Raw genomic sequence first — 25,043 nt, forward strand, 5'->3', positions numbered from 1 at the left:
TATCCATACCTTTGTATTAAATTAATCCTTATCCAAATAAATATTTTTATATTCAAGACGGTTTTAATACTTGTAGATTACTTTTTGAATTATTCAAATCGGACATTCCATTCAAAAGATATTCATCATCATCATCACTAAGACTCCACTGTCCGTCTGTCTGTCTGTCAATAGGCTGTATCTCATGAACCGTGATAGTTAGACAGTTGAAGTTTTCACAGATGATGTATTTCTGTTGCCGCTATAACAACAAATACTAAAAATAGAATAAAATAAATATTTAAGGGGGTCTCCATACAACAAACGTGATTTTTTTTGCCGTTTTTGCTTGATATTAATAACGACAACAGATAGGTTGCTTGAAGTATTCACAAAATATTTATTTTCATATTCATTCACTTTAAAAATAAATAATTAAAGTAAAATAATATAAATATTTATAGGGCTCCCATACAGCAAACGTGGTCTTGTTTCCCGTAGCCAAAATGGCAAATACGGAACCCTTATAGTTTCGCCATGTATGTCTGTCTGTCCGTCTGCGACTTTGCTCAGGTACTATCAATGCTAGAAAGCTGTAATTTTGCACGAATATATATGTAAACTATGCCGACAAAGTAGACGTAAAGTGGGGGTGTTTTTTTTTTTCATCCAACCTTGTAGTGTCGGGTATCGTTGGATAGGTCTTTTAAAACCATCAGGGGGTTGCTATATCGATTTTTCGATTCAGTGATATGTTAGCAAAATATTCAACTTTAAAGTCCAAATTTTCATTAAAATCGAGCGTCGTCCCCCCCCTCTAAAATCTAAACCGGTGGGTAGAAATTTAAAAAAAAAATCAGGATGGTAATAAGTATATCAAACTTACAAGGAAAACTATAACGGTTAAGTTTTCTTGAGAATTATTAATAGTTTAAGAGTAAATAGCAGCCTAAGGTATAAAATATACCTAAACTGGGAATATTCCGTACAAAGGTACAAAATTTATACGAAATCTTTAGAAAAATATTACTTACTTAATTTTTTCATAATGGCTACGGAACCCTATTTCGGGCGTGTCCGACACGCTCTTGGCCGGTTTTTGCTAATGTCTAATGTTATGGTATGGAACCTTTCGTGAATTTTCATTTTATAGGTGCATTCCGTGCATTTAACTCTTTTGAGATAAAAAATCTTAATTAGTGTTCTGTGTGGTGTTTGTGATAATTGGGTCCGTCATATAGCGGCCGTAATGAAACGGTGAATGACGTCACTAGAACGTTGTCTATGTAAACAAAATGGCCCGGTTTCCTAGAGAGCGGTAATTGACCCCGCTCTCTACCTATGTAGTTCATTAGGTTCCTATTTGTTCATAGCGATTTTTATTCCAGATTGTAACTGACCTTGTGAGCTCTAATGGAGGCACCTTCCGAGCAGGCGAGGGTGACGTCTACCAGACTCTCGTCGTGCAGCAACTGGCTGAATACTCCCAGCAGGTTGCTCTGATGATTGTTCCACCTTAGGCAATAATGCTCACTTCCCATGTCTGAGCTAGCTCCCGCCGCTACCGGTAAAAAAGAAAAAAAAACATTGGTATTTCGTGGTCATTCCAACAAACTTGGCTGTGTGAAATTCGTCACAGAAGTATTTCAAGTTGGAGCATGACGAATGCCGTCTTTATCTAGTTTCTACATTGTACTTTCAATACAATTACTTTAGCAATAACTAATTATCAGGGGTCAATCACGGTCAGTTATATGTAAAAAAAAACCCCGGCCGTAAAAAACGGCTTTAAATTCAAGGTCCGATTCTACTCATATAAAGCTAAATACTTTTGTTTTGAAACATTTTCAAAAAAACTTAAATTTAGATCATTTATTGATCCTCAAAGTTTAATTGTTAAATCAGTGTTTCGGACAGCCGAGGACAGGGCGCAATGGCGCTCTTTGGGGGAGGCCTGTGTCCAGCAGTGGACTGCTATAGGCTGATGACGATGATGATGATGATGTATCGGAAAAGGCGGTGTTATCGCTGTCCAGTACGGGGGCCTTGAAATATTTTTTGACATTTATTTGACAACTCGATAAAAATGTATCAATGTGCCGTCAATTTAGTATTGTATCGCATGTATACATTGAAAATTACATTTTAATTTTTATGAAAAAAAAAATTACAGTGGTCATATTTTAAAAAAGTAGCAGAACAAAAGTAGCTCAGTTATGCGATTAGAATCGAACCCCAGATTTAAAGCCCTATGGTCAGAGACTCCCATATACATACGTATTTCCTTACACTAACCCGGCAGATGCACAATTCCAAATACCTTGATCAGTGATGGGCAAAGTACCTACCTACGGCCCGCGGGCCAACTCCGGCCCGCGAAGAGATTTAATCCGGCCCGCCGACGTTCCTTCGAAGTTAGTACCCACCATATGGCCCGCGATCATAATATTATGTTTTCATTATTTGGCAAAAACATAAAAAAATATAAAATGGAACGGTGTAATCCTGGCCCTACTCTTAAATATCTGTAACTTTCTGGCCCCCCATGAAGAAAGTTTGCCCACCACTGACCTAGGTCGATGCAGTTGATGCACATTATATTCTGCGTTTGTGGCTAAACATTTGATATCTATTAGCGGAGCAGCCTTGGATCGTATTCAGACAAACCGGCACTTGATTGATTTTTGGACCTTTAGAAAACGTTTCCTAAGTTCCCCTCCATCGAATGATTTTATTATCTTACGGATATTAAGTATTATATTTGGAGTTGTGCAATAGAAATACTTTTTCTGTGCAGTGAGTTACAGTACACTGTATAATTATTATCACTAATTGGAGACATCACCTGTTTACTGATAAGTAATTCATTTATAAATATACCTAGTAGGTATGTGCGCTTAAATATTTTCTTGATAATGCCAAACGCATGCAGCACGGCTACTACGAAACTCGAAACTCGAAGTTCGTGTCGTGCGGTCCCTCTGACACTTATACTATTTAATACGAGAGTGAGAGGGACGGTACGATACGAACTTCGAGTTTCGAGTTTCGTAGTAGCCCTGCTGGTTATTATCATCGCAACGGCACACCTGCCGTTCTAGTGTCTATTTTTTATTGCGTATAATTTGTCATTTAAAATAAGACTGCTTACATGTGAGGGTAAGAAAAAAGTCCACTTAGTTACTCGCAATTAATCATTTAAGTATGATTTTAAAACTCCTTAAGCATCAGTTAGTCGCTACTAAGATATTTAACACCTGCACTATCCATCAATTTATGGGTATCAATCACTCTAATCGTACCTACTCGTCTTCCAATTGATATCATCTACGATACCCCAGTTCGTATAGCGAAGCGTAAAGTGCGTCGTGACTTAAGACCGCGCACAACCGGGTAGCCATAGCTAACGCTTATGTAAGTACCTTACGTCCACCCACCTACACAAGTATACAACAACGTTTACGCACGTGTATCCGTTATCAGCTCTGAGGCCTATTTTGTACGAACTAACTTGGGCTTATTAGCGCACTTATCTCTATTGTTAAATTAACGCCATCATCATCAGTCGCTATACAGGCTGATGATCATCAGTACTATCAGCCTATATAACTAATTGATATGACGATGTTTTGTACAAATTTATAGTTTGGCTAATTTGATGGCTTATCTAACTGATAATCCGTACACGTGTCTAAGTCATACATGACATGACCTTCAAGACTGAGGATTTTTTTTTACATGTAGCAAGATGACGTGGGCTTTAGAATGATGTTCCATATTTTTTATCATAACTGCGAACTGCCCAACTCGGAGTTAGGGAATCCCCATGTGTTGAAGTAAATGATCTAATAATTTTCAAAGCATATTTTACTCTGATGAATGCTTGAATATTCAGTCTGTAAATTGAGTCAACGTACGTAATATCCTAATCTAGTGATATCTAAAAGATTAAGACTATATCTACAATGTATTTTCAGACTGATTCAAATAATATGTCAAATTTAATTTAATATTTTTATTGTAACATTCAATTTTGAACAAGCTTAAAAGAAGAGTTCATCGTCATCATTATATCAGTCGTAGGACGTCCACTATTGGACTATGGACATGGCCTCCTCATAGAAGAAGAAGAGTTTATTCCGCAAAATCATTTTGAAAGCTGGGGTTAAATTTGACGTCCAGTGCTGAACAAAGGGTCCCCTTAGTACGCCACAACGAACGTCATCTACACCTAGATTCTAGATTTATAATAACGATAAACTTTTTTTGTACTTAACAACAAAAATGTAGCAGGTAGCCTGGCATGTATCTACCTGTTCGAACTATCATCAGCAACACGCAACTAGCGGAACTGCGTCAGATTTGCTAATGAGTCCAAAATACCATACGATTTGCAACCGATTGAGATAAAAGGTTTGTTTGTTGTAACGGGAGTTTTGAAAAATTATTACTTAAAGAAAATTGGATTAAAACAGCTCTCAATCAAAAATGATATTTTATTTGTAAATCAATCACTTACGCCTAGGGGACTTGGTCCTTGTCTTCATAAAGGCCTATGTAAGTATAGTTTGCTAAGTACGCGCGCGCCGCAAACGCAGTCAAGATCAAGGGCGTGCGATTGCGCAATAGCTGGCGGTCGCCGGTCGCACTGCACCGTGTGATGTCATCGCGCCGTCTGCGCCCCACTCCGGGTTTGATAGGCGGCGGACGCGAAACGTCTATTTTTAATTTTTCGACCGTATGTATGTGACCTACGCCTAACTGTTGTGTTCCTTTTTGGCTAACGGAATCTTATCCCGGCTCGGGCCTCAGGTAAGGCGCAAGGGCTTCTACCATTCAAAATGTTTATTGAATCAGGCGCTACTTTCCGGAGATCTATAAAATGAGCAACTAAAAACAAACAAAGTTATTGCAAATATAATTATTAGGAAATTCATTATTATTATTAATTGTTGATTATTAGCAAAGTGATTGATCTTAGTTTATTGGTTCAAAATGTTTCAAATGCTATGGGTAGATAACTTCCCAGTCTCAGAGACTTGGATAGAGGTAAGTATATAAATTATTTTTTAAGACTTATGGATAGGTACTAAAGTCATAATATTTTACATACTTTTCTTCTGAACTAAGTATATGATTTTTACTATCATTTCTCATTGTAGATAAATAATAACGAGAGGTACCTACTTAAATCAGTAAATTTCCAGGTTTTGTCTTAAGATAAACGAAAAATATTGAAAGTATTTAATTTTTACGAGGTAATAATTTAATAGATCGATTTAAAAGTAAAGTAAATGATTTCCGAACCCTGTTATGAAATCACATGAAAAACGATTAAAAATCCATATTTATTTACTTATAGTTTATTGATAACCAACGTGCCACTTCAACCAATATACTATATGTAATTATAATATTAATATGAATATGTCGCGGCATAATAAAATGTCACAAAATTTTAAAATCAAATGGCGCCAGACCTTGGCATGGCAGAGTTAACCATCTGAAGTCTTAATGGCCATAAGTCTCAGGAAGCAAGCCTAAAGCCACATCCATTTAGTTAGACAATGTGAGAACTGCATGAAAGTGTCACTACATTACGGTATTTTTTTGATCATCTCAATTCACTGTTCAGTAATAGTCCGCAATGTATCGCAACTCGTATACAAGCTCTTACGTTGCCTAAATGAGGCTTTAGGATGAAGACGGATAGATAAGTGTTATAAAATTTGCAAAGCATGGTGCTTGGCACACGCGTGACTTTGTTGATTATACGTAGATGCTAACATAGCGTCAGTCGCTCATGGGTGACCTTCGTTGCACAATAGTCAAGTTAACGAGTTTTAAGGAGTGGACATATCGATGTGAGATCGACAGGGCAACTTGATTCAGATACATATTTATTTACCTATGTACAGAGTATAAATAAACTCGAAGACTACTTATTTGCTGCATAGAATCTAATAGTATCCCATTCGTCATTCGTCACATTATACTGTGCGGTGGTTCCAGTATGCCGTTTAATATTGACGACGGCTACGAATAAGTCCGAAACATGTCGCGCTAAACTCGATGAAAGACGTGAGTTATCCGGATTATTTCACTATGAGTGAGTGTCACAGTAGTTTCATGTTCAAAGATTTTCGTCAAATTAGAAGATCACAAAATCAAAATTTCATGTCTTATATTCATCAAATCTATCTAAACTTAGAAATGTGAGTCCTAGGACAGCTGTTCTTATATGATAGATAGCGCTAGTGTCAATACTCTTGTGGTTACAACTATCTCTATGCAAGACGCCTGGAATACGTAATACCTAAAGGCGTGCATGTAGAGCACCAATGTTTATAAATAAAGAGATAAAGGTCATTAGCAAAAACCAGCCAAATGGGAGTATCATGCTCTGTACGTACGGTATCACTTCACAGTCCTTAAGCGTTGTCAATCTTATTTGGAACTTTGAGCAACGTCCTACCAAATTTCCTGTCTCCCTTCACAGCTGGGGAGTGGAACTCCCTGCGTCCGTTTTCTATAAGCACTTTATAAAAATAGCTTTTTCACCTCAGCACCTCAAACAGGCACGTTTTACTATGAAAAATCAGTGAGCAAAATCGCATTCTCACTCCGTGAGGCAAAGTCACTTTTTAATAAAAAAAATTAAATGCTGAAAATAGTGTTGGGTCTACTCACTGAATTCCAAATATTTGAACTTCACTTTGATCTGTCACTTTCACTTCAACACGAAAAAAGCGAGAGATAGGATCAAATGATTTGATTACAATTTTATAGTAAATTTATGTTATTAAAAATACATCGATACCTAATAAATTATATGACAACGAAATATTTCCAAAATGTAAATTTTCCCGCTCTTTTAATAAAGTATGCAACCTTGTTGCACGAAAGCAGCTTTTTTTTTAATAAATCCGTATACTGCCTCTACAGTTGCAATAAATATTTGTCAAATTGAATGAATTTGTAACAATTCTATTTATGTTTATGTAACGGAAATCTTAAAAAAATCATATTTAAAGGTTTCATAAAAAGTAGTGCAAACAAAGAGACAGATTTACTTTCGCTTTTATAATATTACAAGACGAGATAGACGTCATACTACCGACAAGAATTAAGTATTTAAGTTATAAGTAAGCAAACTTCAAATTAAGGCTATAAAACTCTACTTGACTGATACCACCACACTTGATTACAGTCCAACCCAAGTTTATTTTATTTGAACAAAACTCGGCCTAATCATTTCTGTTTTTTTTTAATTCAAAGTTTGCACAGGATGTGACTGTATCCTCGCATTTGAAAATGTTTTTCTGTCAACATATCCTTGACCATTGTAACTTGTCTTAAAATTCTAAACTTCTAGGATAATAGTGCCTAAAATCTAAAAATTGGTTTTAGACACAATTTACAGACGAATTGGGCAGCTGATACGGCAAAACCGGTTAAAGGCTCTAATCGTCTGATAAAGTTGTACGAAAACTGACCCGTTATTTTTGCTTGCCATTGTACAAAACTGCTACCTTCGATCACAACCTTACCAGGAAAATATACAACAGTCAACATTTTTGAATGTATCCTGGTAGACCACTTAGACCAATCTATAGGTAAGTCTACCGCATAAATGTATTAATTATTTTAGTACCATAATACAAATTATAAAAAATATTAAGTAATAATAAAATTGAAACGTCCAAAAATCTGTTCAAACAAGGACCTATCAAACGAAGACTGCTCAAACAAAAACAGATTTCATTCAAGGCATTTGTCAATTCCACTAACCCTTCCAACTAATGTCATAAATGTAAAAGTTTTAAGGCATGTTTGTTTGTTATTCCTTCACTGGATTAGGATGACACTCAGCGTGTGGTTAGATGGATCTCATAAATTACACATTCACATGAAATACCGCCAAGTACCTAGATTTAGCGGTACACGGCGGTAGGGATGTGCAGGCAGAGCATTGACATCTATGTACTGGCTGTTTAGAACAAAACGCGCGGCGCATCAATCATCAATATTACTTTGGCACAACCCCTGTCACGGACGCCAACAAACTATAGTGTACTGTTCACAACACCGCGCTGTGAACTAATTTGTGCACCGTTTCGGTGTAAGAAACCATAGATGTCAATGAGGCAGAGACAGTAAATTTTGCACAAGTATTCTTATGTACGCCCTTAATCGAATACACGATGTATCTTTGGAGTTTAAACATACATTTTGTAAAATCCCAGAATTTAAATTCAAGTAGGTACCAGAACTACCAGACTTTATGGTCAATGAGAGCGACGCCACGGGTAAAGACGGGTACCTACAACGTGGGTAAAAAACTAACTGCTAATACCTACATGACAACACGCGGCTACATCCGGATCCAGTGTACGCGCCGCCTTATCCTATATAGAGGATGCAGTTCGCATGCGCGACCGTGCTAATATTACGAGTTACACGCGCAACTCGGGCCGCGCTGCGTGGAGATCAAGGCCGTACGAACTAATGCGTACGCTACGCTATACATAATACGGCTCGCGATATCTTTAAACAGTTGACTCCCAATAATGCGTCGACTGGACATCCGTTTCAGGTTATCTATGTTTGCCGAAATCAGCCTTTTTAGGGTTCCGTAGCCAAAATAGCCGACCCTTATAGTTTCGCCATGTCTGTCTGTCGGTCTGTCTGTCCGTCCGTGGCTTTGCTCAGGGACTATCAGTGCTAAAAAGCCGTTGGCACGAATATATATGTAAATTATGCCGACAAAATGGTACAATAAAAAATTTAAAAAAAAATTAGAATATGGACATAAGGTGGGGGTGATTTTTTTTCTCATCCAATCTTGTAGTGTGGGGTATCGTTGGATAGGTATCTTAAAACCATTAGGGGTTGCGAAAACGATTTTTCGATTCATTGCAGTGATTAGTTTATAAAATATTCAACTTTAAAGTGCAAATTTTCATTAAAATCGAGCGTCTCCCCTCCTCTAAAATCTAAACCGGTGGGTGGAAAAATTTGAAAAAATCAGGATGGTAGTAAGTATATCAAACTTACAAGGAAAACTATAACGGTTAAGTTTTCTTGAGAATTTAGTTTAAGAGTAAATAACAGCCTAAGGTATAAAATATACCTAAACTTGGAATATTCCGTACAAAATATGAAATCCTTAGAAAAATATTACTTAATTTCTTCGTAATGGCTACGGAACCCTATTTCGGGCTTGTCCGATACGCTCTTGGCCGGTTTTTGTGCATTCTGCGCGTTATTAACACTTTTTATATATTCAGTACTAATTGTCACCCGCAACTCCCTCATTTATCGTTTTCCCCCGAGCACTACATAATGCATGTCCTTTCCAGAGTCTGAAACTATCTTCATACCAAATTTCATCAAAATCGGTTTAGCGGTTTAAACGTGAAGAAGTAACAGACAAACAGAATTACTTTCGCTATTATGATAATAAATAAGTACGGATTAAGTAAATGTATATCACTGCCAAAATTTACCTTCAAAATTATGCATAGATGACATAATTACGATATTCATCGTAGCTACATCCATCAATCATCACAGTAATTTAATTTATATTTTGGCAACACAAAACTGTTTGTTTTTTTAGGTCCCTAAAACTGACTGACACGTTCACTGTTTTAACTGACACTTTGAAAATATAGAAAGCTGAACGTAGAGACGCCTTGTAGATTTTTGGATCGCAGGAGTCATGAAATTATATGGGGTTATTTGTGACAAAATCATATGCGTCGAAGTCGCACATATATAGTGGAATACGTCCGTCGGAAGAGCGGATACCCGCTGAGGGTGTTTCAGCTGTAGTCGCGTCACTACGTTTACTTCAACTCGTTTGTGGTGCACGTGCAGCGGCTGCTGATGGGGACCATCGCGAGTGCTGTCTTCTGGCCGAAAGACGTCGTGTTCCGGCGGTTCCGGGGCACCATGCCGCAGATGAATGCGACGTCGGGGACGGTGACTCAACGGAGTCACACCGTTTTGTCACCAAATTAGTTTTAAATATTTTTGATTATAAATATGCATGTTATTGTAGTCTGTAAGGTATTTATTGTATGGGCCAAGGTGCCAGAAATAAATGAATTTATTATTAAAATGTAGTTTCCCGTTTGATTAAAAGCTTGATAACTCAGCCTAGTCAATCGTTTTGTCAACTGGTGACGTCTGTGTCGATATTTTCTCGAGAATAATTTAGCCCAAAAATACACAAGAATATTTACATCAATGTACCACTAAAAAAAATTAAAGTAAAGGAAATAAACACTACGCAATTACTTTACTCTCCCGAAACCTTACGAACATGCATGAACACACAGTAGTTGTTGCATAGCTCCTCCACTTCCACACTGCAAGAACACACACAAATCACACAAACGATCACCATCTCCACATTAAGTATATTGACATCAGGTAGCTTAGTGAGCAGTTGAGCTGCTCTGAGAATGTACTCTGGTTGAGTTCGAAACACCTCAGTATGGTGGGTTGTGGATTGTGGTGATAGTTGGGTTTGTGTGATTTGTGCGTGTTCTTACAATGTGGAGGTTGAGGAGCTACATGAACACAAAGTTGCAGCATAGTCATATATATTCTATCGTAAGGCTGCGGGTGAGCAAAGTAATAGTTTGTAGTTCATTGATATGGACCTCCGTAAAGTAACGCCTGATTCAATAAATATTATTGGATTGTGTTATTTACTTATGAACGTAAAATACAGCATTTGGAATAAGCAAGACTGTTTTTCGTTAAGGAAAAACAAATATATGAAGGTCAGTGCGTTGCAAGTTGAGTTACGGAATAAAATTTCAGAAGATTATTCAAACAATAGTTTTCAGTTTTTGCAAGTCTGTTGTAATAAACCGAAGAAGAACGCTAGTACCTACCTATAAGGTAAAGACTGTTTTAACTATTACTGATGCTCAAAAATGTCCTCACGCGCACACTTACACGTTGAAATACGATTTATTACGATATTTACATACAGGATGATTCGAGTGACGTAAGCAGGACTAACCTTACATCCTCGGTAATTGATAATGGATCGTTTACAATGGGAAAAACTTCCACATTTTTAATTGCAGATTGACTATGCTTAGAAAATAATGCCTTTTGTTTGCAACATTTAATAAAAAACCAGTCAAGTGCGAGTTGGACTCGCGCACCGAGGGTTCCTTACGAATTTGTATGTAACTAGATCGTTGATGGAATCTCGAGGATTTTTCCCGTTTTATCCGATTGTTTTTTCCTCTAAAATGTAAAATAGAAAATATTTAACACATAATGGAAAAAGAAAAAGAAATAAACAACAAAAAAAAACTTACTATTCTAGGACTCGAACTCGAGGCCTCGTGCACCGTATTCCACGCGTGTCATGTACCCTTCACCGCCTTGATCTACTCAAAGAGTGTCGAAATAAGCAATCGCTTTCGAATGAAATAAGTTTGTAATCAAATAAATATATATCAGCGATTTTCAGATTTTTTCCTTTTACTTGTGCTGTAAGACCTTCCTTCTTGCCAAAATTCATGATTCTAGGTGTACGGGAAGTACCCTATAGGTTTTGAATCCACTGCGAAATGTATGAAAAATTAGGCTCATATGGCGTTAATGTACAAGCTTTATTTTTTTACAGCTTTAAGAGGCCACAAGCATAAGTATTAGGTGTTAATTTCAAATTGATACCTCCACGCGTTCCCGAGAAAAAGGCCCTGACAGACAGACGGACAACAAAGTGATCCTATAAGGGTTCCGTTTTTAATTTTTTAGGTACTGAACCCTAAAACTAGTGCGTTATTATTATAGTAGTCACGTCTCCCGAATTACCTACGGTAAGATCTTCGATTTTCGAATCTCCTAGTAGCCCTGCTGGTTCTCGTGATCACCCTACTAGTCACTGGCCTGTCCAAATGAATACTCATTCAATTTTACACCTCCATACAGTGATATAAGGTGCACATTTCAACAACACTGTGCCTCTACAGATGCAGTTAGGGCTATGCCACATACAACCTAGACAGCTCGAATGTGCATGATGACAACTCTATGCATTTTGGGATCTCACTCTTGTAAACAAAGCGCTTGCAACACCTACTCGATTTTACAAATTCATGACATAAAAAAGAAAGCCACTGGATATCAAGGGACATATCAAGGGACTAGGAGATTGTAATTTGGTGCAGAAACTCTTTTTATCAAATAAGTTAGGACTATTATAACGATGAGTTTTTCGAAGGATAAATTTAGTCCACAGTTCAAAATATCTTTGTCTTCACTTATTATGTTGTTGTAAGAGTAGACAACAGTGCTTTCTATTGCCAAGTAGGAACGACTTAAAGTAGAAGTACTTAAGTATTTTTCTATCGCTTGGATGCCAAATAGATAATATATACTTAATTTATTGAATCAGGCGTTACTTTGCGGAGGTCCATATCAATGAACTAAAAGAATTTCCTAGCTCAACCGCGACCTTACGATAGCTAAGCTTATGCAAAATATGCGTGTTCATGCAGTTCCTCCACCTCCACACTGTAAGAACACACACAAATCACACAAACCCATCTATCACCACCACCACACTACACTGACGCGTTTCGAACTCAACCAGAGCTCATCTTCAGAGTGACACAACCGTACACCATGCTACCAGTTGTTAGACTAACAAACCACCCGTTTTAACTTGTCACTGCAACTCCCCAAGCACCCACATATATTTTATGAAACAAAACAAAACTACCCACAAATTATTAAAAAAAAATTAACCGTCCTTCAAAACCTTGATTTTTATTTATTTACTGTCAAGGCATGTTTTATTAACTATACCATTGCTGAAATTAGATCCAAGCCGTAGCAAGGGAGATGAAACTAAATTTACCTGCTCATTAATAATAATAATAATATATATATATATTTTGCAGTAACAGAACGTGCAAACATACATATAACACATATATATATCTAATATTCTCCGTCCCCTCGTGGTTCTATTTTGCATGCGTAATCAAACACAGGATCGTAGATTCAAACCCGGGTAGTTCCAATGCTCTGTCTTTTTCAGAATTCATAATGGAAAATATCGTTTGAAATTTACCATGAGCTTTACGATAAAGGAAAGCATCGTGAGGAACCCTACACACACTCGCGAAGCAATTTGATAGTGTGTGTTAAGTTCTCAATTCACACTAGGCCCGTGTAGAAACTATAGCCCAAGCCATCTCATTCTGAGAGGAGGCCTATGCCTGGGCCACGTTCATAAGCCGAGAGGAACACGATCACGCCTTGTAGTTTATTTTGCGTCCGTTGGGTAGTAGGCAATGATGCATCGTCATCTTTTCTTATTTTCTATTATTATTCTTTTTTATTTTATTTTTTCGTCTTTCGACTGGGGCAAAGGAAGTGCTCCATACATACGTAGTTTATCGTTTGACTCCACAGAAAACCAGAGTTGCTGCACATACCACGTATCCTTTCGTTTCTCCACTTAATTTAGTTTTATTGTTAGTTTTAGTTTCATTACTGTAAGGTGGTGGCACTGATGGGACCAAAATAAATCTTTCTTTCTTTCTATTCATGTGCGGAATTACATTTGAAATTTACCACGAGCTTTGCGGTGAAGGAAAACATCGTGAGGAAACCTGCACATACCTGCGAAGCAATTCAATGGTGCGTGTGAAGTTCCCAAAACTACGGCCCAATCTGAGAGGAGGCCTGTGCCCAGCAGTGGGACGCATATAGGCTGGGATGTGTCGTTCTATCTTGCGGATACGATAAACATAAATCGATATTTTCAAATTGTCACGCGAAAAGCCGGAGACATGGTCCTCGAACAATAATAGTAGATTTATTGCACCGATGTCGACAGTTGATAGGCGCTTCGCTCAAAAATTGCGCGTAGGCGACTACACGTGCTTTGCTATCCGTACATTACCATATATGGTTCGTTTTGGACAGTTCTGCGATATTATCTATTGGGTATTGGCATATCTGTAATAAGCGACGCAAGACTAGGCAAATTTCTATTAAAGTAAGTTAAATTTAATTTAAAATACAAGTTATTTTTACAGACTACTTTTTGTTGAATGTATTTACATTGTCTTTCAAACTACATTTGCATACCTAATTTCAAGCCGATTCAATTAACCGTTGAGGAGTTCCGTCCTGTGGAGATGATCCTGGCCGGATCACCAGAATTTCGCTACCGGATTAATGTGTTGTCTTGTCACCTGACTTGCATAATTATGGCAAAATTCAAGTCAATCCGACCATTGAAAGTGGGTCAAAATTAACCTGCAAGATTTGATCCAACAACAAACAACAAGCATGCAGGGCAAGTTACGAGTAAGTAATTATTAACTAAAAATTAAGTATTTTGAAGCCGTGGTGGCCTAGTGGTTTGACCTATCGCCTCTCAAGCAGAGGGTCGTGGGTTCGAACTCCGGCTCGCACCTCTGAGTTTTTCGAAATTCATGTGCGGAATTACATTTGAAATTTACCACGAGCTTTGTGGTGAAGGAAAACATCGCGAGGAATCCTGCACAAACCTGCGAAGCGATTCAGTGGTGCGTGCGAAGTTCCCAATCCGCACTGGGCTCGCCTGGGAACTATGGCCCAAGCCCTCTTGTTCTGAGAGGAAGCCTGTGCCCAGCAGTGGGACGTATATAGGCTGGGATGAAGATGATGAAGTATATTGAATTATTCCGTATATTAGAAACCCCGCTCTACGCCTGGCCCAACATGAACATGGACCTTTTACGAGTAGGTATACAATAAAAAGAAAAGTATTAATAGGCCTTAAAAACTTAACGCTACGTTGTATTTGAAGTCTTTAAAATTTTTACACAACACTTATTTCATTGTTCTGAATGATGATCAGTATATTGTAATCAACCAATTAATTACCTTGGCACTCCATGACCACACGTGTAAGATAGCTTCGTCGTACAATCACCAGCACCAATATCTGACACCACAAAGCGTGCATAAATATGAGTTATGACTGTTTCTAGGGCCGATACGGTGTGTGATATTTTTGCACGCTCCAGCTGTGACAGATGTTAATGCAGGTGACTGTACTTTGTGGTTAAACCCCCGCAACGTAAAATCTAAATCAATAATTGAATGTAGACGTCAATTGATTTTCATAATATTACTGGCTTTTGCAAGCAACTTATCTGCAGAGAATTTGTTTATCGCTATCCCTCAGAAACTACACATTTTTCTGGATCAAAACTATCCGGTGTCCTTCCAAGGGTAACACACTATACTTTTTTCACACCTCTCCTTCAGAAAAGTAACTTTTCCTCCCTGACGAGAGGGAGCAAAGTGCAACTTTTCTGTCCAAGGCTTTTCTAGGTGTATTATTGCAAATGCCATTTTTTGAAGTTGATAATTGTAAAGTCACACCACAATATTTAGTTTTTTTTTTCAAGTTTCTTAATGCTCGGTGTGAAAAGTTGTATGAGCCACTCGGGAGCAAAACTATTTTCATCTTGGGCGTTAACACTTGAATCCCTCATTACGCTCAAGGTTCTATTGTAGAATAATAATAATAATAAAAATATTTATTCAATAAGACAAAATTGCACAAGAGAGGAATGAACAATTACTTACAAAGAAAAAGAAAACTTAGGTTAAACATAGCACAACTAAATAAGTTGAATCCTGACTAATAATCCTTCGCTACTTTCTGGATTCAATGTACGCCCTCGCCGTAAATACACCATTTTGCTACCTTGTGACACAAATAACTATTATTTGCATTACAAATTATAACGTAGGCGATCTTGACGTGTATTTTTATTGAAAAACAATTGAAAGATAAGTCACAACAAATACGTCACAATTATATAGCGAGGACATCTGTTTATTTTCGTTCTTTTGGTTTTATAATTACCTAAGGGGTCATCCATCCATAAAGTAGGTACGTCATACATTTAGTAGGGAGAGGGATCAAGTGGTTTATAAATAAATATCATGGGACACTTGACACCAATTGACTTAGTCCCAAACTAAGCAAAGCTTGTACCATCAGCCAAATATGTGGTCTACCACCCCAAAGTTGATAATCGTTTCATCATCATCATCATCATCATCAGCCCGAAGACGTCCACTGCTGGACAAAGGCCTCCCCCTTAGAACGCCACAATGAACGACAACTCGCCACTTGCATCCACCGGTTTCCCGCTACTCTCACGATGTCGTCAGTCCACCTGGTGGGAGGCCTGCCAACGCTTCGTCTTCCGGTTCGTGGTCGCCACTCGAGGACTTTTCTCCCCCAACGGTTATCTGTTCTTCGAGCGATGTGGCCTGCCCATTGCCACTTCAATTTGCATATTTTTCCAGCTATGTCAGTGACTTTAGTTCTTCGACGAATTTCCGTATTCCGGATTCTATCGCGCAAAGAAACTCCAAGCATATATCGATAATCGTTTGCTGGTCATAAAATAATAATGCCAATAGAAGTGTCTATCGACTTGAAAGTTCGACTTCAACGACATATTAATTTTTGATAGGAACTTGTTTCAATATTGTAGACCACTTTATTTGGCTGATGGTACTATGTATACTAGGCAACGGATAAACATGATAAATACTTACTTAAGTACATATTAAACATCCAAGACCCGAGAACAAACATTCGTATAAAAATATCTGCCCCGGCCGGGAATCAAACCGGGACCTCAAGCTTCGTAGTCAGGTTCTCTAACCGCTTGGCCATCCGGTTGTTAAAACGGATTGTGACACAGAAACAAAATACTTGCGAATGAAAAGGAGGGGATGCTTAAAAGGGTCAAAATTGGTGTGACATACTTTATGGATGGTCTTTATATTATTACTATTTTTGGTGTACTATTTTTTGACAGCGTTTTTCAATGAAAAATCTTTAATATTGTTTACCCTTTTTCTAATGCTGTAGGTATACCCCAATTCATTAAAAATCTGTTTAGCGGTTTACTTACGCATGAAGAGGTACATAACTAAAAATGCTAATTGTCAATCACCAATTGCTAAATAACAAACACCCCGACTTTTAACCTCATTCGTGACCATGGCCGCTGTATTTAATGTGGTCCAAACGTCAACGTATTTTTTTGTAATAGTTGTCACATACAACTGATTGAAAAGAAAGTCTTGGTGGCCTACCAATAGCCTCTTAATCAGGATAGGTTTCAAATCCGGGTTTACATATGAGTTTTCGAAATTCACTTGAAATTTACCACGAGCTTATGGTGTAAGAAAACATCGTAAAGAAACCTGCGCCAACCGGTGAAGCAATTCAATGGCACGTGTGATGCTCTTCCACTATGAGAGTAGGCCTGTGCCTAGCAGTGGAACGTATGTACATAGGCTGGAATGAAGATGGCAATTAATTGCCAAGTTGCCTGAAATAAATGAATTTATTATTATTATTAATTGCAAATAAAAAAACTGAATTTAAAAACGATTTTATGGAAATTTCTATTCCGATTCAGTAAAATATCGGAATGTCGATTCACATGCCAGACGTAATGGGTTACGCGAGCGAAGCTGTGGGTTACGGTTATACTTAGTAATGGTGATTTTCCACCGGCGAGGCGAGACGAGACGAGGCGAGATGAGAATTGAAATTCGTATGCATTCTCGCGCGCCCGCCGCGAGCCGCCACAGGCGCCGAAATACAAATTTCAATTCTCGTCTCGCCTCGTCTCGTCTCGCCTCGCCGGTGGAAAATCAACTTAATAGTATGATTTCGTCGTATCCCACGAAAAGTGGCGTAATTGCAAAACAGCAACTTTTCAGGAGCAGCTTTTTTGTGTTTATTAAAAATAATAACAAAGATATTGATATTTTTTTGTTTTAGTATCATGAATTAACATGCTGTGGTTGGTCTAGAAAAAAAAATTGGTAATAATAATAGAATTTAAAATAATTATGTCCCTTAATTCCTTATTCTCCGTTGTATTTACCCTCGAAAGCACCAAACTTTGGTTCTTAGGAATGTTGTGGCCTTTTTCGTCGGAAATGTTGAGGTCGCAATCGCCATTAAGTCATTTCTCAATTAAAAAATTGCTGGTTAACCATTTTCATCGCTCAAGAAATAATTAGTTTTTAAAGAAAATGTACAATTTGAATATTAAAATAAAAAAAAATTTAAAGATATAAATCTTTAATAAAATCCGAGTTATTTTAAGAAAATAGTAACACTATTAAAAAAACAATTAAATTACCTCTCAGGCATTAAAAAATATTCTAATAGGTAATTAATAAAAAAAAAACACTGTTCTTCTCTTGTTAATCTTTAGATCAGATAATTAACTTTAGGAATATAGAAAAACACAAAAATATAATTGCTTCTTAAATCTCAAATAAGTATAAAAGAAATTAAGTAAGAAATTAAGTGTAAGTAGCAATATTAAAAAAAAAAACAGTTAAATCGCCTCTCAGACCATAAAAAAAACTCAATACACTGTTCTTCTCGTATTAATCTTAAAACATTGTTTTTTTTATACAGTATAGGCTTGCGTTTGGCCACAATCACTCAATCACGCCTGATGGAAAGCGAGGATGAGGCCTACGTACGATGGAGCACGCTTGTCTAGTAAATGCTCATTCACCCTGGACTTGAAAGCGGCCAAATTGTAGTGTTCAGGAAACACAGTCACAGGCAGGGAATTCCACTCTTTTGCTGTGCGGTTGATGAAGGAAGAGCGAAAACGCTTTGTGCGGATTTTTGTAATACTGACAACGTAAGGGTGGAGACCCCGTCTACTTCTGGTTGACCTGTGGAAGAAAGGAGCAGGTGGAATAAGGTCGTGCAATTCCGAAGCACATTCTCCGAAATGTAGCCTGTAGAATACCGACAGGTAAGCCACTCTTCTGCGATGACGAAGGCTCTGAAGACAAAAATCCGCGTCGCAGGCGATGCCGATGAGCCTCATGTCGGCGCTAATTGAGATCAGTGATAATGAACTTTAGTAACATCATCATCAGCCGGAAGACGTTCACTGTTGAACAAAGGCCTCCCCCTTAGACCGCCACAATGAACGATAACTCTTGCATCCACCTGATGGGAGGCCTGCCAACGCTTCGTCTTCCGGTTCGTGGTCGCCACTCGGGGACTTATCTCCCCCAACGGTTATCTGTTCTTCGAGTGATGTGACCCACACCCATTGCCACTTCAACTTGCATTATTTTTCCAGCTATGTCGGTGACTTTAGTTCTTGGACGAATTTCCGTATTCCGGATTCTATCGCGCAAAGAAACTCCAAGCATAGCTCTCTCCATAGCTCATTGCGTGACTCTGAGCCTCTCTAAAAGGCCAACAGCCAAGGGCCACGTCTCAGCGCCATAAGTCGTCACTGGCAACACACACTGGTCGAAGACTCTAGTCTTCAGGCACTGCGAAATATTGGACGAGAAGATATTACGAAGTTTCCCGAACGCTGCCCATCCGAGTTAGATTCTTCGGGTGATCTCTTTGTCAAAGTTGAACCTACCCAATTGGACAACTTGTCAAAGATAAACATAGTGGTCAGCAACTTAGTGTATCGTTACCATCGATAACCGGCACGGGTGTGACATGGACATTTGACATGATTTTAGTCTTGTCCATGTTCATTTTAAGATCCACCTGTTGGGAGACGATACTAAGGTCACTGAGCATATTATTGAGCTCCTCCAGCGACTGCCATTATGACTATATCATCCGCAAAACGAAGATGGGTGATGTACTCGCCGTTGATATTGATGCCGAACCTGTTCCAGTCCAAGAGCTTGAAAACTTCCTTCAACGCATTTGTGAACAGTTTCGGAGAAATAACGTCTCCCTGTCTCACATCTCGCTGCAGTTGGATTGGTTGTGTGCTCTTGTCCTACAACCGGATCGTCATAGTGGCGTTGCTGTACAAACTCTATAACACCTCGATGTATCTATAATCAATATGGCACCGCTGAAGAGACTGCATTACAGCCCAGGTCTCGATTACATCGAAGGCTTTTTCATAGTCCACAAACGCTAAACATAGTGGCCGATTATACTATTCGGTCTTAAAATTGTTTTGTTCTGTTTCTTCTATACTTATAACGAGCTCGGGCAAATTCACATTATTGTTGAATTCTAAAATTACTTCTGATTTAATTTGAAGGTAAAAACTCGATCTCTTGTTTACAATCCGGTGGCATTGGAGACTCTATAGGTTTGCTTTCTTTCATATAAATTGTGGATACAAAAGCAGCCTACAGAAAGGTAAATTTAAAGTCTTATTTATAGTAAAATCTTTGTTAAAATTTATAAAATGAAAATCATAAAAAAGCCTCTATGGACTTTAGGACTCATGTAGTTTAAATAAAATTAAGTGTTATTTTTAACTTTAATTTGATGAAAACACATCGAAAACCGAAATTACTTTCGTTTACTGTTCAAATTCACCAATAAACCTAATTTTATAACACTTAAACACATTAATTAAAGCAAAATAATTATTTTGTCGTAGAATAAAGACACAAATGCCATTATGGCTTCTTCTCTTCCATACATTAGCTTTTTTTCGATTCCGCAGAAAAATGCTACAATCAGCACAAGGGCCTTGTTCTGCGTTTTACGAAGATTATGACAGTGTAAATTAAAAATACGTTCTATTATAGCTCAGCAATTATAAAAAGATATAAGGAAGTAATTATTTATTACTCGATCTCAAAATATGTGTGTATGTTGTAATTTACTACCTATTGTCAACTCTTTTATGACTTTTCTTTTCTCAACTACATTATATTTTACGACTAAATGCACTATTTTCCGAGCTCGACGTTTCATTATAGGTGGAGTTCTTAACGCTGGTAGTTAAAATTAATATGAAAAATATCCAATGTGACACGAAAACTAGCCATACAAATGCTATATACTAGTCACTACCTATTTAAAGTCCTAATACTTCCAATACGCAAGACTATAGCGCTCACAATCGCAGTCCGCGGAGTAATGAATGAGCGGCGCTTGTGCCCCCACCCCGCACCGCACGCGCGCGGTTCGCGCCTCAAAGAATAGCCCTAATGGCGATAGTGGCTTTTATTTACGTCAAATTTTGCCGCCAGGAAATAGTGGCCTTTTAATAAAATTGAATATAAAGAAAAGTTTTCAACTTATAAAGACAATTATTACACTCAAAGATGCCTAATTTAATGTAGAATGTAAAAATGAAATAAAAGAAAAAAAGCCCTTATGATCATAGGGGCAGTTTTCGGGGGATACGACGATTTGTGAACATGACCAGCGAATTGATTTTGTATTGCGTCTGTTATCACTGTTAACCCTGATTAGGTTTTATAATTAGCCACGTCAGTTTTATAGGCTTGCTATGAATATATATTTATGTAATGTGGTAATTGTTATCTTTATGCAAGGGTGGAAAGCTACTGTTAGGCACGAGTGCTTTTATATTGAAAACCGAGCAAACGAAGGATTCTAGGATTGAACCATGAGCGAAGTGAGAAGAATCCTGAGCGTAACCGAGGGTTTCAAAAGCACGAGATGCTAAACAACTTTACAGCCGAGCGAAATACTCAATTTGACGTATCCTTTTTACTTGTGAATGAACCAATTCGTTAATCCAAAGAAAACTACATATACCTACATCATAAAAACCACATCCACGTTGGTTAAGCCATTCTTGGGATTAGCGCGAGCAAACGCACAAACAAACAAACTGACAACAGACAGTAATTTTGAAAATAAAACAGTTTTTCGCAAATATTTTCAATGTACAGTACGTTTTTTATATGTCAATCAAATTCTAAAATATCGAATTCTGATACCAAGATGGGCAGCGCGTCTCAGTGTACCTAACTATACCTAGTGCCATCCAAGAAGACGCGTGATTTTGACAAAATTAGATATTAATGACATTGTAATAAGAACCACGGCACGCGTCATCGACTACCTCACATGTACATGTCCAAGTTAAGATGAACCCTATTTATTATGGTCGACCATATTGTTGTCAGCTCATCTTACGTTGTAATTAATTTCTACGAACTGTCCAATGTCCATTTATCAAATTTAATATTCCTGAAATACAGACTATAATGACTATACTGAATACTGATACTATACTGATAGACTATAATGAATCAAAACTTTAATAGATAACCGAAGTTGTCGCGAAATCAACAACGATTCTTCGAAAAGTGTTCGACAAAATTCTTTCAATTGTCATATCTTTTTTATTTAAAAACCGATTCAAATGAAATAAACACTAAATGTTAATATAATATAAGGCAAGGAAAATACATCAGTGAAAACCGCATCCTTCTACCTTGAGTAGTTTCTGAGATTAGCGTGTGCAAACGCACAGGCAAACAGACAAAGAGACAATAATTGTAAAAATTGTTGTTTTGGGTTCTATTGCGCTAATACTTGTACGAGTATATAGGCCCCTGGTTATAGTTTTTTTTCAAATATTTCCGATGTACAAACACCGACTTTCTACAGATTTGTTATATGTATGTATATTGTATATAGATACCTCATAGGGCGAATAGGTAATATTATCTAACCGGAAACTTATAATCGTTCAAATATTAACTTCATCCGATAAGTTAGCCTATTTTACAAGCTTTTATTAATTTTCACCTATCCCGTTGTCTATCTGTCTGTAATCACGTCTTGCAAGTTAAATTCGGCCAACAAAAACTATTTGTATATGTATTAACTTCCCGTAGTTGGATTGACTTGAAATTTGGTATAATTATGTAAATTGCGTGACGATACAATAATCTGGTAGTGACATCTTAGTGGTCCGGCCAGGATCGTCTCCACAGGACGGAACTCTTTAACGGTTAATGGCATCGACTTGAAGTTTGGTACGCCAATGTAGTTTGGGTGACAATACAAGTACAGTCAACAAAAAGTACAGTCAGTCATCGTGTATGGTTTGCTTCGTCAATACTGTTGACGAAATAGAAATATAAATTCGTAGTAAAAGTTTTTCTTAAAATTTCTGACAAGAACTTTTTGCTAGCGAACTTACGTTGACTGTTTTGTAATCGATTATCGGTTGTTGAGTTTCTAAATTACTTTAGCCAATTATAGATTAGTGACTATGGATTTGACGACCGGATGGCTAAGTGGTTAGAGCACCTGACTACGAAGCTTGAGGTCCTGGGTTCGAATCCCGGCCGGGGCAGATTTTGTGTGAATAACACGAATGTTTGTTCTCGGGTCTTGGATGTTTAATAAGTATTTAAGTATGTATTTATCTATATAAGTATGTTTATCCGTTGCCTAGTATCCATAGTACAAACTTTGCTTAGTTTGGGACTAGGTCAATTGGTGTCAAGTGTCCCATGATATTTATTTATTTTTATTTAATAGGTACATAAAAAACTATTTGTATAGTTTCAGTAACTCCCATGTTTGGTGAAACATGACTTTTCTTTAAATGAATATATTTTATTTATGTAGGTAGTGTAGTAGTAAAGTGAATAAGCAGTTTTGGAGATCAACATAGTCGTGTGTAGATCATTTTGATTACAACTTCTCATCCCATCTACAACTACAAGTATATTAAAATTAAAATTAACAACCATTCACTCTTAAAAACGATCAACGATAAATGATTCAAAAGTCAGTGAGGAGTTACTTATTTTTCATATGGCATTGAAACTGTAAAAAAAAACAAAGTAAATAGTGTATCTATTTTTAACTTTTAAAATATTCGAACGGTAGCATAACTCTTTCACCATATTGCCTCGTGTCAGTTTATCGTTCAATCGCCCCGCGGGATGTTCATCTACACTCATAGCGCGACTCATAGGAATTCCCCAAATTTCGCGAGCAAAAACTGACAAGTGCATGAAAGTTCAACGCCCTCACACTTTTTTCAGCGTCTGCTACTCTATTAGCTATGCCTCGACAGAGTACCTTCACCAACTGTTCCACGTGTCCATAAATGCAATACAATTCTATAGACAACAACAGAAAGCGTATTATGCCGTGGGCAGCCTTCCGAAAACCTAAATTGATAGTGAAGAAAAACGTATTGGGAAAACCCACATTATAACTGGCGTTTAATGGTCCCACTTTTACTTTTTTTACTTATTTACCCGCGTTTCGTTTACTAAAAGTGAGACCATTAAACGCCAATTATTTGTGGTTAGTTTTTTGGAGTCTTTTTGTATTTTTTTATTTAAACCCAAATTTATTACTTTTACGGGTATCCCGTGAAACCGTATCGAAAATACAAACTGAGACATGTGGCGTTTAATGGTCTCACTTTTACTTATTTTGTCTACAAACTTTTTTACACTTAGAGCTTATTTTTATAGCTTAGTTGACTCTCCAATAATTATTAAGCAGCATTAAGAACAGATCATTAAGATCAAATCGGGGACGTTCTGAAGAAAGGTCGGGTCAGTAGTACTCTAACCGACGTGATATGAATGTAGAGGAAGCGAGAGTTGTATGCCAGAATTGTATGGAAAGATGTTAGTCTCTGCCTACCTCGTTGGGAAGAGGCGTGATTTTATGTATGTAATGTATGTAAGAACATATAAAAATACGTCTTGTTGCTTTTATTGGGAAGTTAAATTAGTGAGTGGAGAAATAAAAAGACGCCATTATAATAAATGAAAGTTCCAACTTTATTTAAAGCGAGCTTAATTTGTGTCGCACTTACTTTCGAGGCATTAACAATATAATATTAGTTTACATTTACAGCCCAGTGTAGTAACGTACAAAAAGATTAAATTTGTTTCGTTTATCACATAACCTCAATCTACGAACTAAAAACATTTTTCTGTTTTGCGGCCACACGTGCAAAATAGCTATCGTCTTTAAAGCTCACGTATGTTGTCTGTCATGCATAATTCACCCACCTACGCTCCACACAATCTACAAAATAATTATATTTAACCATACGTTGTTTTTTACAAATTATAATAATACTATTATCATAGTTTTATTTTTATTTACATCAAAAACTAGTTGCGTCTTTTATTGACTGCCACGCAGACAGAAGTTTACATTTTAATGAAGTTTATCTATTGCTAATAGAACTAGACATATT

At 37.3% G+C, this 25,043-nt stretch overlaps 1 protein-coding gene across 4 annotated transcripts in view; it reads right to left on the reverse strand.

Moving 5' to 3' along the window:
• Window positions 1-25,043, reverse strand: part of mamo (maternal gene required for meiosis) — a 99,626-nt gene that overhangs the window by 22,083 nt on the left and 52,500 nt on the right. For all 4 annotated transcript variants that reach the window (XM_074087033.1, XM_074087032.1, XM_074087034.1 and 1 more), the window contains exon 2: window positions 1,380-1,540. In XM_074087033.1, coding sequence (XP_073943134.1) covers window positions 1,380-1,520 — 141 coding nt within the window. In that variant the 5' untranslated portion in view covers window positions 1,521-1,540. The remainder of the gene's footprint in view (window positions 1-1,379; window positions 1,541-25,043) is intronic.

The sequence above is a fragment of the Choristoneura fumiferana genome, chromosome 4 (assembly GCF_025370935.1).
Source record: "Choristoneura fumiferana chromosome 4, NRCan_CFum_1, whole genome shotgun sequence".
NCBI classification, from domain to species: domain Eukaryota; kingdom Metazoa; phylum Arthropoda; class Insecta; order Lepidoptera; family Tortricidae; genus Choristoneura; species Choristoneura fumiferana.